Genomic DNA, 14,361 nt, shown 5'->3' with positions numbered 1-14,361 from the left:
AATTAAATATATAATATTATAATTAAATAATACTAATATTTTATCTTTCAAATTTTGCCAATCTAGTATTTATTTCAATCTAATGACATACGTTGAAGAACTTAAAAAATTAATTTGTAAGAAAACAAGCGAATTTCTTGCCGCTGCCCAAAATGACCATTTTGACCCCTGACCAGCTTTACGACACCGCGTGCCCGCTCCCTTCCGCTTTCAACTCCCTAGATCACAGCAACGTATTTATCGGGCCGATTAGGTCCCAGGAGCCGCAATTCTCTCCTCCCAAAGGGTTAAAACGCCGGAATTGGAATTGGACACCCTCGAAGATCCAGGGCGAGCCAAGAGCGACCGCCGAGAATCCCCACTTTTTCGTTATTTAATGTCGTATCTTGTCGTCTCGTTCATGTGAGAAAGAGAGAAGCAGCGGAGAACGAGATACAGGGGGAAAGCGGAGGTCCGGGCGAAAAGGGTGCTTTGGCGGTGATCGAGGCCGCGGAACGGAAAAAGATCTCTTCTTTTCGAAGGCTGAGCCCTCTCCCACTCTCGAGCTATCGTCGCTGGCGCCGCAAGAAGAGAGGGAGGGGGGTTGTCTGTTCCGTTGATCGAATCCTCGGAGGTGGGGAGATGGAGAAGTAGATATTGGGGGAGAAAGAAGGGATCTGAAAAGAAAACAAGGAGAAAGATTCGATCCTTTCTTGGATCTTGTGACAGCGAAAATCTTGTTTTGGTTCTCTGTTTAGTTGTTTTTTTTTCTTTTTCTTTTTTGTTTGGATGGTGTTGGCGGAGGGCGGATTGAGAAGGTTATTGGGATCTTGACCTCTTGGGTCCCGAAATGGTATGGAATCTTCCATCATCTCGTGATCTGGTTGATTCTTGAATTTTACTTCTTTTAGTCGACTGGGTTTAATTTCTTGAGAACTTCAATGGATTTTGAAATGTTTTACTGTCTTTTGGGAGGATCGAGGAATTCAGCAGTGTATGATGAACCGACCGAACCTGAAAGAAAATTTATATGTAGAAGATATATGAACTTCGCCTCACAATCAAGAATTCAATTTTGTACCATATCATTTGTTTTTTTTAGTGCTTTCTATCAATCATCTTCTGCAAGTTTGGAGAATTCTCTCATTAGTTCTAGATTTTTTTTTTTAATCAGCTGTTAAATAGCTGGTTTTGCCAAGATCCACGACTGATGAATGCTAGTGTTTTATTAGATATATAATTAACAGTATATATCTTGCATATTTCCACAATGACTGCGACCTATTGTTACTTCTTACTGGACAGGCAGCTGCAATTCATATTGAAGTAGGATCCCACGTTTGGGTAGAGGATCCAGATATAGCTTGGACAGATGGGGAGGTCGTTGAGGTCAATGGCGACCGGATTAAGGTCAACTGTACTTCCGGAAAGATGGTGAGTACTCAAAAGTAAATTCTTCAAACACTTTCTTTTTTTTTTGTTTATAAAGACAATGCTGGTTCCTATGTCAGCCTTCAGTATTTGCTTGTGCTATAAATCAGATTCCTTGTTTGTGAGAAAAGGCTTCCTGGGCTAATCTTTTTAGACAAATACATAAAACTTTTCATGTTTATGAATTTTAATCCTTCAAATAATCTCCATTTTTCTCCATTAGATCATAGATTTTGGTAATTGTTAACAAAGAGGTTGGCTCTTCTCTGCAGGTCACTGCTAAATTGTCCAGTGTCTATCCTAAGGATGCTGAAGCATCCCCTTGCGGTGTTGATGACATGACAAAACTGGCTTACTTGCATGAACCAGGAGTTCTCCAGAACTTGAAATCAAGATATGATATGAATGAAATCTATGTAAGTAAATTTTGAATAATGTAAGTGAGATTACATTTTCTTTGATCTCTAATATGATCTCGCATCCTCCACCCCACATCGTAAAGTGAACCGAGTCTCGATGTCATGCATGCATATGGTAGTGATTCTAGTACTGGGCCTCATATTAGAGGCCATGTTTGTTTAGTTCTGGCATTCTCTATCCTCTATTAAATATTTAGCAACAAATGGTGATGGAAAACTGCAATACCAGACTTACACTGGAAACATATTGATTGCTGTGAACCCTTTTCGAAGACTCCCTCATCTTTATGACAGCCATATGATGGAACAATATAAAGGGGCAGCATTTGGTGAGCTAAGCCCCCATCCTTTTGCTGTTGCAGATGCTGCATATAGGTATCTCTTATGCTTCTTTTGGACATATTAAAAGTGTTAACTTCTCTTGTTTGCATCACGAGAGTGCGTTCTACCAATGCAGAATTATGATGAATGAGGGAGTAAGCCAATCAATTTTAGTAAGTGGAGAAAGTGGGGCTGGTAAAACAGAAAGCACCAAATTGCTTATGCGTTATCTTGCTTATATGGGAGGTAGAGCTGCAGTTGAAGGGCGGACTGTGGAGCAGCAAGTTCTGGAGGTGGGATATCAGCCAATTTTTTCTGCCTCTGATTTTGAAATTAGTGTACCAAGGCTGTTAATTTTTTCTTGAAAATTGCATTATTCTCTGCATTGTGCACGTACCAAATTTTTAAGTATCTTCACTCCTTTTATACAGTCCAATCCTGTCCTCGAAGCATTTGGCAATGCAAAGACTGTGAGAAACAATAACTCAAGGTACGGTTTCTTTCTTCATGATGCTTCACATCTATTTATTTGTAATTGTACATATCTTTACATGGCTTGTTGCCCACATTAAATTCCTTTCATGTATCAGTCGTTTCGGCAAATTTGTTGAGATTCAATTTGATCAGAGGGGAAGGATTTCAGGAGCTGCTGTCAGGACATACCTGCTTGAAAGATCTCGTGTCTGTCAAATATCCGATCCTGAGAGAAATTACCACTGTTTTTACATGCTTTGTTCTGCTCCACAAGAGGTATAGTCTCTTAGATCTTTATCAAATTCTTATTTTTCTCATTCTTATTGGCTTTATATCAAGATAATTATTTCTTTTGCACTATTTCTTTCTCCTATTTAATTTAGTTAAAAATAGATGGTAGTAGAATGCTGCAATCTCTGTGGCATGTGACACAAATCAGGCAGGTTGTAACAAATGCTGATGGAGCTATCAAGTGGCCATTGGATGAATGCTTCTACATGGAACTGAGAAACTGTAATCTGGCATAGCACATGTAGTTTCTTATTTAGGCTGTCAATATGCTGGGTCAGGTCTAGGCCAAAAGCAAGTTGGCTTTTAGAGTTCAAGCCCAAGCACAGCTCGGCCCGAATCAAGTTCAAGGGTCAGCCTGACCCAGCTGTATGTAAGGGCTGGGCCCAAGCTGGGTCCCTATTCATTCTAAGCTGGAAACTTGGCCTGGCACCAGCCCAGAATAATTCGGGCCTCTTGATTTTGGTCTGAATTAGGATTTTTGGTTGAAATTTCTAGGCCAGGCTCATTTTTTCTTGGGCTGGGTCATTGGGCCATTCGGGCAAGTGTGGTCCATTCATAGCCCTATTCCCATTTTAAAAGGAAAGAGGTGAATATGTTCCTTTTTCTTTGTGCTATACAATATGTCGAATTCCAATGAAGGGCATACATTTGCCTCTCTTTTAGCATCATGTTATAGCTGTGAATAGAAATATTAATGTGGATAAGAAGAAAGTCTAGAATATGTTGAAAGAACGATGAATAATTTTCTTAGCTTAGATTTCTTTTGTTGTGCATGAAGATAAATGGATTCATTATTTGAAGTTTTTTATTGGATTTTTGGTGAGAATGAAATGAAGAGTTTTTTGATGTATCATTCATACTTAATACAATGCCTAGGTACTAAGTATTAATTATGGAGCTGTATTATCTATGTACCATTTTTCTTCAGCTAAGTAGCCTAACACTATATATAACATAGCATAGTATGTTATACTTTGTTATATGATAATATGATATAATATAGTCATTGCCACTGTGGAGATCAAAAACATCTGCCTATGTTATTCACTTTTCAAGAGTGGCTTGAGGCCAAGATAAATGAAAAGGTAGAGAATATAAGAGAAATATAGAAAAAACATGATACAGAGAAACAAAGGCAGAGGGAAGATAGAATTCAGAGTGTTTTTGTCAGACTGTGTTCCGTTCTTTATATCTCAACTAGGGCATCCTCTTTGTAGTTGAATGACAAGCATACTGCTAAGCGAGAGTTCAGTCACTTAGGGGGTATGTTACATTGTACAATATGCTATTTGGTCAAATGATTCATGTATTAAGACCTAATAGAAGAATGACAAGTCCATGGTCCTGTTATGCTATGTTTTTCTGTTGTGTGTTTTGTATTTACAGGATAGGCTGCTAAAAGGGCCTCTTTGGTCGGGCCTTCGGCCCAGAGCTGAGGCCTACTATGGGGACTAGATTTTTTGATGTGTCTGTACACGTATAGGTTTCCCCTTTCCTAGGGTTTTTGGGATTACACCTTTATATTTTGGGGTTTTCAAGTACTCGTTAGATTGAGGGATTTTGTATTAGTGTTCTCCTCTCTTTACTTTCTTCGCCATTAGTGAGGCTTTCTTTGATTGTCTCTACCTGTGGACATAGACCATAGCAAGGTCCGCCGTACCGGTACTAGTCGGCATATCGGTGGCGGCTTGGACTGGTATAGTACCGGTTCGGTCCAGTCGGTACCGGTACCGGTTGAATGGCCAAGTTTTGGGTTCCGATGCTTTTTTTTTTAAGTTTTGTCTCCGTTGGATCTTAGTTTGTAAAATTAAGTGAAGTTTGATGTTTTTTATTGTTTTTCTCATGGTTTTTGATGTTTCTATATTTAGGTTTAGGGTTGAAGATAGATGATGCATCTTATTACTTCCTTCCGTTCCAAATGATACTAATGATAAAATGATACACATAAAATATCTTCAAATTAAGATACAATCATTTACATACATTTAAAGCACTCTCGGATATCTAAAATCGGGACGAGTGCCGATGGCTCATGTAGTATCCGGATCATAAGTATAGTTAGGAGGAGGCAGATCAAGCCAATCAGAAGGAACGCGCGCCAAGTTATGAGAACTGTTAGATCTCTCACTCATGCTCTGGGTCTGAGAGGTGTCTTCTGACTGTGTAGGAGCCCATCCGAATATGGCGGAAGCAAAATCCGACGCCCTCTCTGACTGAGGTTATCCTCAAAAACTCTGAATCTTGCCTGATGCTCCCAGAACCACCGTTCGACTCGTAGGCAAAGAGCCCAAATCGAGCCCTATACCTGGCCACCTCCTCTTGCTGGCACTGATCATCCAGGCTTGCCTGCATGGTAGCCTGGATCTCTGCCTCCTTATCTAGATCCTCAACCTTCTCTGACTTTCTGGAGTGATAGAAAAGTAGCTTTGCCGCTCGGTGTTCCACCTCCGCCTTCTTCTTGGAAGCCCTCTTCTTCGCTTTTTTGACCTTAGCGAGATTCTGCCTCATCAGCACACGGATCTCTAATGGGCAATTCAGGCTCATAGCAACTTCACTGGAATTTCCGGCTAAGTGTTGCTTCAACCTGATTACCTCTTCTTTGAAGACCTTCTCGTAATAGTTGCACTGAAACTGGTGCTGTTGGCCCTCTCTCCCTACTCTTTGCCCATAAGACCAACCAATATCTTGCTACGTGGGGTTGGTTTTTCTTGATGGCTCCATTCCTACCATAAATCTACATCATATTAAAAAATCAATCCAAAATAGAAACTTTTGGCATGATCTTCTTTTTTTTGGCAATTTCTAAACTATTTTTTTTAAGCTACTTATTAACAAAATTAAAGAAATAAGATAGGAGAAATAAACCACACCTTAAATAGTCTTCACTTGATTTTTTGGAAAGGACTTCCTCCTTAATTTGTGGGCTATCTCTCAAATCTGCGCTTCTCTGGTTACCCTTTAGAGACTCAGAGGCTTGCTGGATTTGTGTTGGACTAGATACTCATTCGATTTTTTTAGCCGAACGAGAGGAGCGAACGCGTGGCCGAAAGATGTGGCCCTTTCGGCCACGCGCTTCGACAATTTCACAGACTATGACCAAAAGGGCCACAACTCGTGACCTGTGGCCAAAAAGAAGCCGTGTGCTGTGGCCTTTTGGCCATAGTAAAAGAAGTGGCCGTTGTTGGCCACTTCTTTTAAAAACCACAACGCCGCGTTGTTGATAAAAAAAAAAATTTAACGTACCAGTGCAAACCGGTACAGGCCGATACATGACCGGTACACATGCATACCGGTTGGTTCCAGACCGAGTAGCCCTTGGAACCGGTTTCCACGCTGTTCCGGTACCGGTTTCAGGCCGGACCGGTTCGATATGGCCCGAACCGGCCGGTACGGACCGGTTTGGCGAACCTTGGGCCATAGGCCAAACTACATGAATCTCTATGTTCTTCTCTCTCTCTCTCTATGTACGTGGGTGTGTGTGTGTTTGCTGTTTCTAGATATTCTCCTTGCACAACATTTTCCAACTTAAAATCTTTGGTACTCTCCCTCAAGCCTGCACATATACATATGCCGTTTTCATTTGGCAACAAAGGATAAGTGTTAGGGACTGCTAATTGACTTTGGTGAGAATGTCAGCCACCTAATTCCATTTTTCATATAAAGGTTGTTAATCTGATTGTTTTTAACTTCCTCATGGATGTAGTGGAATTTCTTTTCGTGCATGGTTTCCTTGTATGAAATTAGATTGCTTGCAACATCAGTTGCATCCTAGTTCTCTCCAACTACTTCATAGGATCACGTGAAGTGACCCTATTTTCTTCCATCAACTTCTTCAGCCATGTGAGCTCATCAGTTGTATGAGCCAAGAATGCGAACTGGTTCAGCCCATATTGAACCGGTCCGGTTCAACCTTAAAAAACGATTCCGGCCCGGCTAGAACCAAGTGGTGCCGGGCCAGAACCGGCCGAAACCGGCCGGTACTAGTTGCGTATTGGATGGAACCAGACGATTCCATCCGGTATGGCTAGGAACCGGTCGTTTCACACCTGTTCTTTTTTTTTTTTTTGCCTAAAGCCACGGCGCGGACGCGCTGTTCGTGTTGTGGCCACGTTGTGGCCAAAATTCGGTACCGGTTTGGTTCGGTCCGATCTGGTACCGAATCGGTCTGGTAGCCGACTGGTATGCTTACTGATACTGGTTCGACATACCTTGGTGTGAGCCATCACTACATGGATGTAGTGACCCTTGCAGTGAGTTTGACATATCTATTCTTTTTTTCTAATACATGCAACATGGTTTTCTCCAATGATGGTGCAATACCTAGTCTAGGCCTGTAATCACAGTGACTCTAGCAAAAGATGCTTTTGACAAAACTATTGGGGCAGAGATTTGTCAGTTTTAACTTGGTTTATCTTAAAACACATTTTTGTAGGACTATGTTTAGTGAACCTATTTCCTTGCATCAACTTCATCATCTACAAGAACTAATGAGCTATATGAACCATTATTCTATCCTCTGCTTTTGCACTAAATTTGGCAATCAGACTCCTTTTGCCCATGAATTGACATGGCTTTTTCTAGTGAAAGTGCAAAACCTAGTGGAGGCCTTCTATCATAAGAAGATCCAGCCCACAATGCGTGCAAAAATCTGTCTAGGCAGTGGTTTATAATCATCTGCAAATATCTTTGTTTCATGTAGCTTCCTTTCAATTATTGAGATACTAGATTTTGGCATGTGCAATGCATGTGAGAGGTGTTATGGATGGATATGGTCCTCCAATGTGAACTAACATACTCAATTTTGAGAGGTGTACTCTTGTATCTTTCCCTCAAAATAAGAATTGAAACTAAGTAGGGTATGTTCATTTACTGTAGAAGTGGTTTTAACATTATGGAGACATGGCTGGGTGGAGTTTGGGTTTAATATAGGAATAGATATGAATCGCGGCATTCGATCTGAAGTTTGAGGAGAGTGGAGGGCAAGGAATCAAATAACATCGGAATGGGATGGTACCACTAGTAATGTACTATTTCGATGGAAAATCGGCATCGATATGCCAAAACTGATGGGACATGGCAGGCTGGAGTTTGGGTTTAATATAGGAATAGATATGAATCGCGACATTCGATCTGAAGTTTGAGGAGAGTGGAGGGCAAGGAATCAAATAACATCGGAATGGGATGGTACCACTAGTACTGTACTATTTCGATGGAAAATGGCGTCGATATGCCAAAACTGATGGGACCGTTATATACTTGACCATATTGGTCCATATGGACAATCTATATTGGTACCATACCAGTTTGTATTGGTTTCTTTTCATTTTTATTGATTCATAGTCTCAGTACGTACTGACTGTACCAATTAGAGACAAAATCGGTGCGGGGTTTGGTACCAGTATTTGAAATCTAGGTGCATAGGCTGATCTAGTATGGTAAATGTTATGTTTGTCATTGCTATGGCTAAATACATGAATTCGACCAACAAAACATTCATGCAGCCCAAGATTATTCAACAATTCTTTGTGATCTACTACTACATTTATAGCCGAATACATAGGATGCTTTGCTAAACAAACTCAGCATACCTATCTCTGTTTGTGATAAATCACCTACTTGAATGCTTACTCTGCTTTTGGATCTTGTCACTTCAATGCAGAGATACTTAAGAGTCTCTAGGTTTTCAGCATAGAATCTTCTTTGTGTAGGAAGCCTTCCAACTTCTCCATCTTGGATATTGCCACTTCAATGCATGGGAAATACTCCTTGATAAATCACCTAAGACACCTTGCGACATGTTCCTTTGACAACACAGGTTTAGGTGACCTGTGGAGCTTGCTAATGCATGACAGATGGCGCAAAATACCAATGTTGGCTAATGTAGTAGGTGGAGCAGTTTCAGTTGAATCAAAGGACAGTAACTAATTCTTTGTTGCAAGTTAATTGTAATTTTCACATGATAGTGTTATAGAGCTTCTACAGGTACAGGACTCATGTTGTAAGCCTTTAGGTGTTGTTTATTTGTTTATTATTTTTTAAAATAGGCTTCTTTAGCGCATGTTGGTTGAGGATCCATTAGATCTACACTATATAATTGGACAATTTGTCATGATGCAAATTTTTTAAGTCCATTATCCCTGCCACAAGCTCCTCCCTGATCATGACCATCTTGACATCCATGATCACCATGACCTTGTCTTTCATCAGTCCACTTTATGCATAAAGGATAAATGTATATCCATGGGGTGGATGTTGGGTGTATGAACAAGCACGATAGAGGTGAGCATGAACATTGCTTAGCATCGGTACTTCATTGCTTGAAGAACTTGTCCCTGCAAAAGTTGATGGAGAAAATTCAACCCTGGGATGATACTCTCCGCTTAAAACTTTTAACTGTATCTATTTGGCTAGTCATGATCTTTTTTGAGAGTCTGATAGACATTGAGCTCTGCATTCATACCTCTGAAGGTACTAGTTTCTTCAGTACTAAAGAAGAGAGAAGAAAGAACAAGATATATATGAGTGAGTGAGAGAAAATAAGAGGATGAATACCTCTTCAGATCAAGCCATTTTTCCATATCTTAGTTAGGGCATGTATTCAAACTTTAAAGGGCGGAACAATGACTAAAATACTCGTAAGTTTGGTTTGGTCAAATAGTAGGCATATTCACAGTGTCATCCATGAAACTAGGTTGAATTGTAACTCATTCATAGTAGACAAATGACAAGCTCATAATCCTCTTAGATGCATTTTTCCCCCTATCATAAAATCTTCGACAGGTACAGGGTACAATGATATTTAATTCTTTGTTTGGTGGTTGTGTAGGCAATAGCTCAACAATTTTACTCATTATTGGAAATTTAACTTTATTTACCTTAAGTTTGGACAATAGAATTTATGGAATTGGCAGGGTTTAGGCTGCCTATAAGTTATATATCTAGAACAGCATGATTCCTTGTTTGGGATAATCTGCTGGCCCAAGATCAGAACAAGCATAAAAAAAAAAAAGGAAAGGCAAACTTGAGGGTTGCAAGAAGAAACAATATAGGAAAGAAGAAATTTTTTATCAAAAAATCACAGGGCACATCTGGATTCCAATCTCTTGGCTCTTGGTCTTCGTAAACAAAGATGATACTAGGTATACAAGCTGACTCACTTTAGTACATAAGAGTCAATAGAAAACTTTTATTTCACTGAATGTTTATAGAAAACTTTTATTTCACTGAGTTAGACTAAAGTCATGCATGGTTCCTTATCCTAATGCCATAGCACCACTACTTTCCCTCTATGACTTAAATACTAAAGAAACCCAGTCATCTCAATACTGCGTCAGAACTCATACCACAATAAAGGATGACTATTAGGCACTAGCTAAACCCAATATTTATCTTTAGTCTTTAAATAACCTATTCCACTGCTAAATCAAAAAGACTTCAAGCTGTATCTGACCAAAGGAAATGAATCCCGGTAAATCTAGGATAAACAACAATTATAACAGTATTTCCTCAAATGATTGATTTAACTGTAAAAGTTTCAGTCAGAAAATTATATCAGATTCTTGTTCATATCTATATTGATCTGTCGCAAAGTTGCTGATTGGAGAATAAGAGTGTCATTTCGCATCAATCTCTCATCTACTAGCATTCGTCTCTTTTTGTTGTCTTGAGTACTGCAATATGCAATAACTGGTAGAAGCTAAAACTTTTGCAAAGAAATAGAAGGAAAATAAGCTGATGTTTGGAAGCAAGAATATTAAAAAAAAAATAATCAGGTTTCGGATTTTTTTTGTTAGAAAAAAATGGATAGAGAGGAGATAGACTGTTGAGACAAGTGATTTGGTTTCATAACCCAGACTACTTTCAGGTTTCCAGGTACCATTCTGTGGTAAGCATGAATCACCATCCTTAACATTCCCGCAACATGTCAACTAATCTCAAGCACATTTTGTGGAACCTTATTTTCTTATCAACTATTTGAGTGAATCACGCAGAAGGGCTGACTGATTTCCATGCTGTGCGCTGTATAATGCTATTCAAGTAAACAATTTCTGTTTCCACGACTTCTGTGTTATCATTATTCATTACACTTGTATCTTTAGGTTCTGCATTTGAATTCTTGAGTATTGCTGTTGACTGATAAAAGTTTTCATCATGTTCTGTCAACCAATTTGTACTGCAATTGGTTGTACTGACATTTTAAATGCAAATTTGTCAGGACATTGAGAGGTATAAATTGGAAAATCCCAGAACATTTCATTATCTTAAACAGTCTAACAGCTTTGAGCTTGATGGGGTAGATGATTCTAAGGAATATCTGGCAACTAGGAGGGCTATGGATGTTGTCGGAATTAGTTCTGATGAACAGGTATGATTTTTGGCCATGGTTCCACCAGCAAAAAGGCCCCCTACCCTAAATTCTCGATCATTTGCTAATATATTTTTCCTCTTTTCTTTGTCACGTCCATTTTATTCAGGATGCAATATTCCGGGTTGTAGCTGCTATTCTTCATCTAGGCAATATTGAATTCTCTGAAGGAAAGGAAATAGATTCATCCGTACCTAAAGATGAAAAGTCCTGGTTCCATCTAAGAACTGCTGCTGAGCTTTTTATGTAAATCCCCTTTTATATAAATCTCTGTACTTGTGAATTTAAGATTTGATCTATATATTATTCTGAGCAACTACAATGCAATTTTCCATAGGTGCGATGTAAAGGCGCTTGAGGATTCATTGTGTAAGCGTATCATTGTAACTCGTGATGAGAGCATTACAAAAAGTCTAGATCCGGAAGCTGCAGCTCTTAGCAGAGATGCCTTGGCAAAGATTGTTTACTCACGGCTATTTGATTGGTAAGCATTGATGCCATTATTAGGTAGTTTGTTTTGCAAAAAGGTGTGATAGTAGTTCTTTTAATATCTAGTTCAAAAATGATTCCCCCTCTCCCAATTTAAGATGTTATCCCAGTTCTCATGCTGCTTTTTTTGTTGTTTATCGCAGGATTGTGAATAAAATTAACAACTCAATTGGTCAAGATCCTAACTCAAAGTCCCTGATTGGGGTGCTGGATATTTATGGCTTTGAAAGTTTCAAGACAAACAGGTGCTTAACCGGTATGCTTTTGCATTCATTACTAAAGCTGTCAAAATCTTGATGCGAGCTGCATCAATATTTTGATGCGATGTGTAAACTTCTGACCTTCTCAGTCTTGAGATCATTGATAGAGATGGTTTTCACATGTTCTTTAGTACATATACCAACATCAAGGAAGTTTTTCTTAGTTATGTTCTAGTTTGGGTTTGCATTTGGTGTGTTCAACTCATTGTTGAGTGTCTACAAGATAAAAGAACAAGGATTAGGTTTTAGGGCTTGGTCTGAAGCAATTTTAATTATGTAAAAAGGAGGTAAAAAATTAATTAAGGAAAAGGAATATGTTGTAATGAATAAAGGGTTTCTAAGAGTTAATGGGCTTTAGGTTCATGTAATGGACAAGGAAAAGAGGTTGGTATCACTTTCTATCTGAGAGAGATTCTGAATAATGATTGTGCCAGGAACTTTTCTGAACAACCTATTGCTTAGCCAAGGTCTCTTTATTTTAGAAGGTTTCTTTCTTTCTTTTTTTTTTAAACTGCTGTTTCCTAGTCAACCATGTTTCTGTGTTGCATATCAGTGTACAGATTTTTCTGAAAAAAACTGAAGATATGTTTTTTCTTTGATTTGGTTTATACTAAGGGCATATTTGGTTATCTAGAGAACTAAGGAAAGGAAAATGAAAAGATTTTTCAAGGATACAGAGCAATTTAGTCAAATATGGAAAAAATCTATTTCTGCAATCTGTTAGTTTCCAACAATGAAAACAGTTAGAGAACTCAATTTTTCAAAATTGTTTAGTTATCCAGACATTTTCCAAGAAACCGGACATGTCTTGCAAGTTTTATTTTAATTTAATTTCTCAAGTGAAAATTTTAAAATCTTCATTTTTTTTTTGATTATGTCAGCTTATTTGGAAAAGTATTATGTATGCATATATAAAATGAAGGTAACAAACTAATTTGCTACAAGAATTGGGGAACTCAACCAATGAGCCACACTGTGAGTTGTGGGAAAGGGTGATAGAATAATGATGAAGAAAATGACGAGTCATAGAGGACCATTTGGTTTATACTAAGAAGTTCCACAACACGGTCTATTGTGCCGGTACCGGGCACCATATTGGTTGTCCAGCAGCATGAGTTAGTATAGGCCTGCGCCGTGCCATGCCGTGTCGGACCTGTAGCGACAGCTGAGGACGCAGGAGAGGGCGAATGGGAGAGAGGAAAAGAGAGAGAGAAGGAGGCCGACAGAGGCTACAGAGGGCAGGAGGTGGAGGTGAAGGCTACGGTCGGGTCCCTATTTTGTTTGAAACGGCCGTTAAAAAATTTTGCAATTTTTCAGTGAAGTCGGCATATCGTTTGCTGACTTCACTTAAATATCGCAAAATTAAAAAAAATTAAAAAATAAGTGAAGTCCGTAATGGGTTTGCCGACTTCAACTTAAAATCTGCAAAAATAAAAGGGGTCTCCTTTGGTCCCTTGTTTCGAACGAAATAGGGGACCGGAGGCGGAGCCCCTTCTCTGTGTCTCCTTGGCCTTCGCCTCCTCCGTGCGAAGGCTCTTCGGCCTCTGCTAGCCATCCTCTCTTCCTTCCTCTCCCTCTCCCTCCCTCCCTAGCTCTCTCTCATTTCTTCTTTTTTTTTTTCTCCTCCTCCGGCGATGACGTCTCGGTTTGGTTGCCGGAACCGTCTCGGTCCGCCGCCGGTACGGCTTGGGACGCCTCAAACTGGGTGGTTTGGGACTGTTCTTCCAACCATTGTTCACAAGATGTGCCGACTTCACTTAAAGAAGCGACAAAAAATTTAAAAAGAACGGGCCTTGTGCTGACTTCACATAAAAAGGGGACCGAAGGCGGAGCCTCGTCTCTGCGTCTCCCCAGCCTTCGCCTCCTCCGCGCGGAGACTCCTCGGCCTTTGCCAGCCGGCCCCTGGTCGGCCTCTCTTCCTTCCTCCTCTCCCTCCCTCCTTAGCTCTCTCTCTCAGTTGCTCTTTTTTCTTCTCCTTTTCCTCCACCGGCGACGACGTCTCGATTTGGTTGCCGGAACCGTTCCGATCCGTCGGTATGGCTCGGGACGCCCCGAACTGGGTGGTTTGGGACGGTTCTGCCGACCATGGTCCACAAGATGTGCCGACTTCACTTAAAGAAGCGAAAAAAATTTAAAAAGAACGGGCCTTGTGCCGACTTCACATAAAGAAGCGTAAAAGAAATAAAGAATGGGGCCGAGCCCCTGTTTCGAACGAAATAGAGCTCTACCCAATAGAGCTTGTGGACGATCGGAGGAGGAGGGGAGGGCTTCTAAGCCCCCCTCTCTCTCCCTGTCCCTCTCCCTCTCTCTCCTCCCTCCCTCTCTCTCTTTT

The 14,361-nt window shown here is 40.1% G+C and overlaps 1 protein-coding gene across 3 annotated transcripts in view; it reads left to right on the top strand.

The window, feature by feature from the left end:
* Positions 1-232: 232 nt before the first annotated feature.
* Positions 233-14,361, top strand: part of LOC103720153 (myosin-6-like) — a 50,243-nt gene continuing 36,114 nt past the window's right edge. For 2 of the 3 annotated variants that reach the window (XM_039123563.1, XM_039123565.1), the window contains exons 1-11: positions 233-832; positions 1,285-1,413; positions 1,683-1,826; positions 2,059-2,204; positions 2,287-2,443; positions 2,582-2,640; positions 2,741-2,900; positions 11,131-11,280; positions 11,390-11,526; positions 11,618-11,764; positions 11,913-12,014. In XM_039123563.1, the coding sequence (XP_038979491.1) occupies positions 830-832; positions 1,285-1,413; positions 1,683-1,826; positions 2,059-2,204; positions 2,287-2,443; positions 2,582-2,640; positions 2,741-2,900; positions 11,131-11,280; positions 11,390-11,526; positions 11,618-11,764; positions 11,913-12,014 (1,334 nt within the window). In that variant the 5' untranslated portion in view covers positions 233-829. Of the gene's footprint in view, positions 833-1,284; positions 1,428-1,682; positions 1,827-2,058; positions 2,205-2,286; positions 2,444-2,581; positions 2,641-2,740; positions 2,901-11,130; positions 11,281-11,389; positions 11,527-11,617; positions 11,765-11,912; positions 12,015-14,361 lie in introns of those variants that run through there. The other variant, XM_039123564.1, reaches the window with a different exon arrangement.

Source organism: Phoenix dactylifera, chromosome 2 (genome assembly GCF_009389715.1).
Source record: "Phoenix dactylifera cultivar Barhee BC4 chromosome 2, palm_55x_up_171113_PBpolish2nd_filt_p, whole genome shotgun sequence".
NCBI lineage: Eukaryota > Viridiplantae > Streptophyta > Magnoliopsida > Arecales > Arecaceae > Phoenix > Phoenix dactylifera.
Note: the sequence above shows the minus strand (reverse complement) of the source record. Positions and strands in the feature narration are given on the sequence as shown.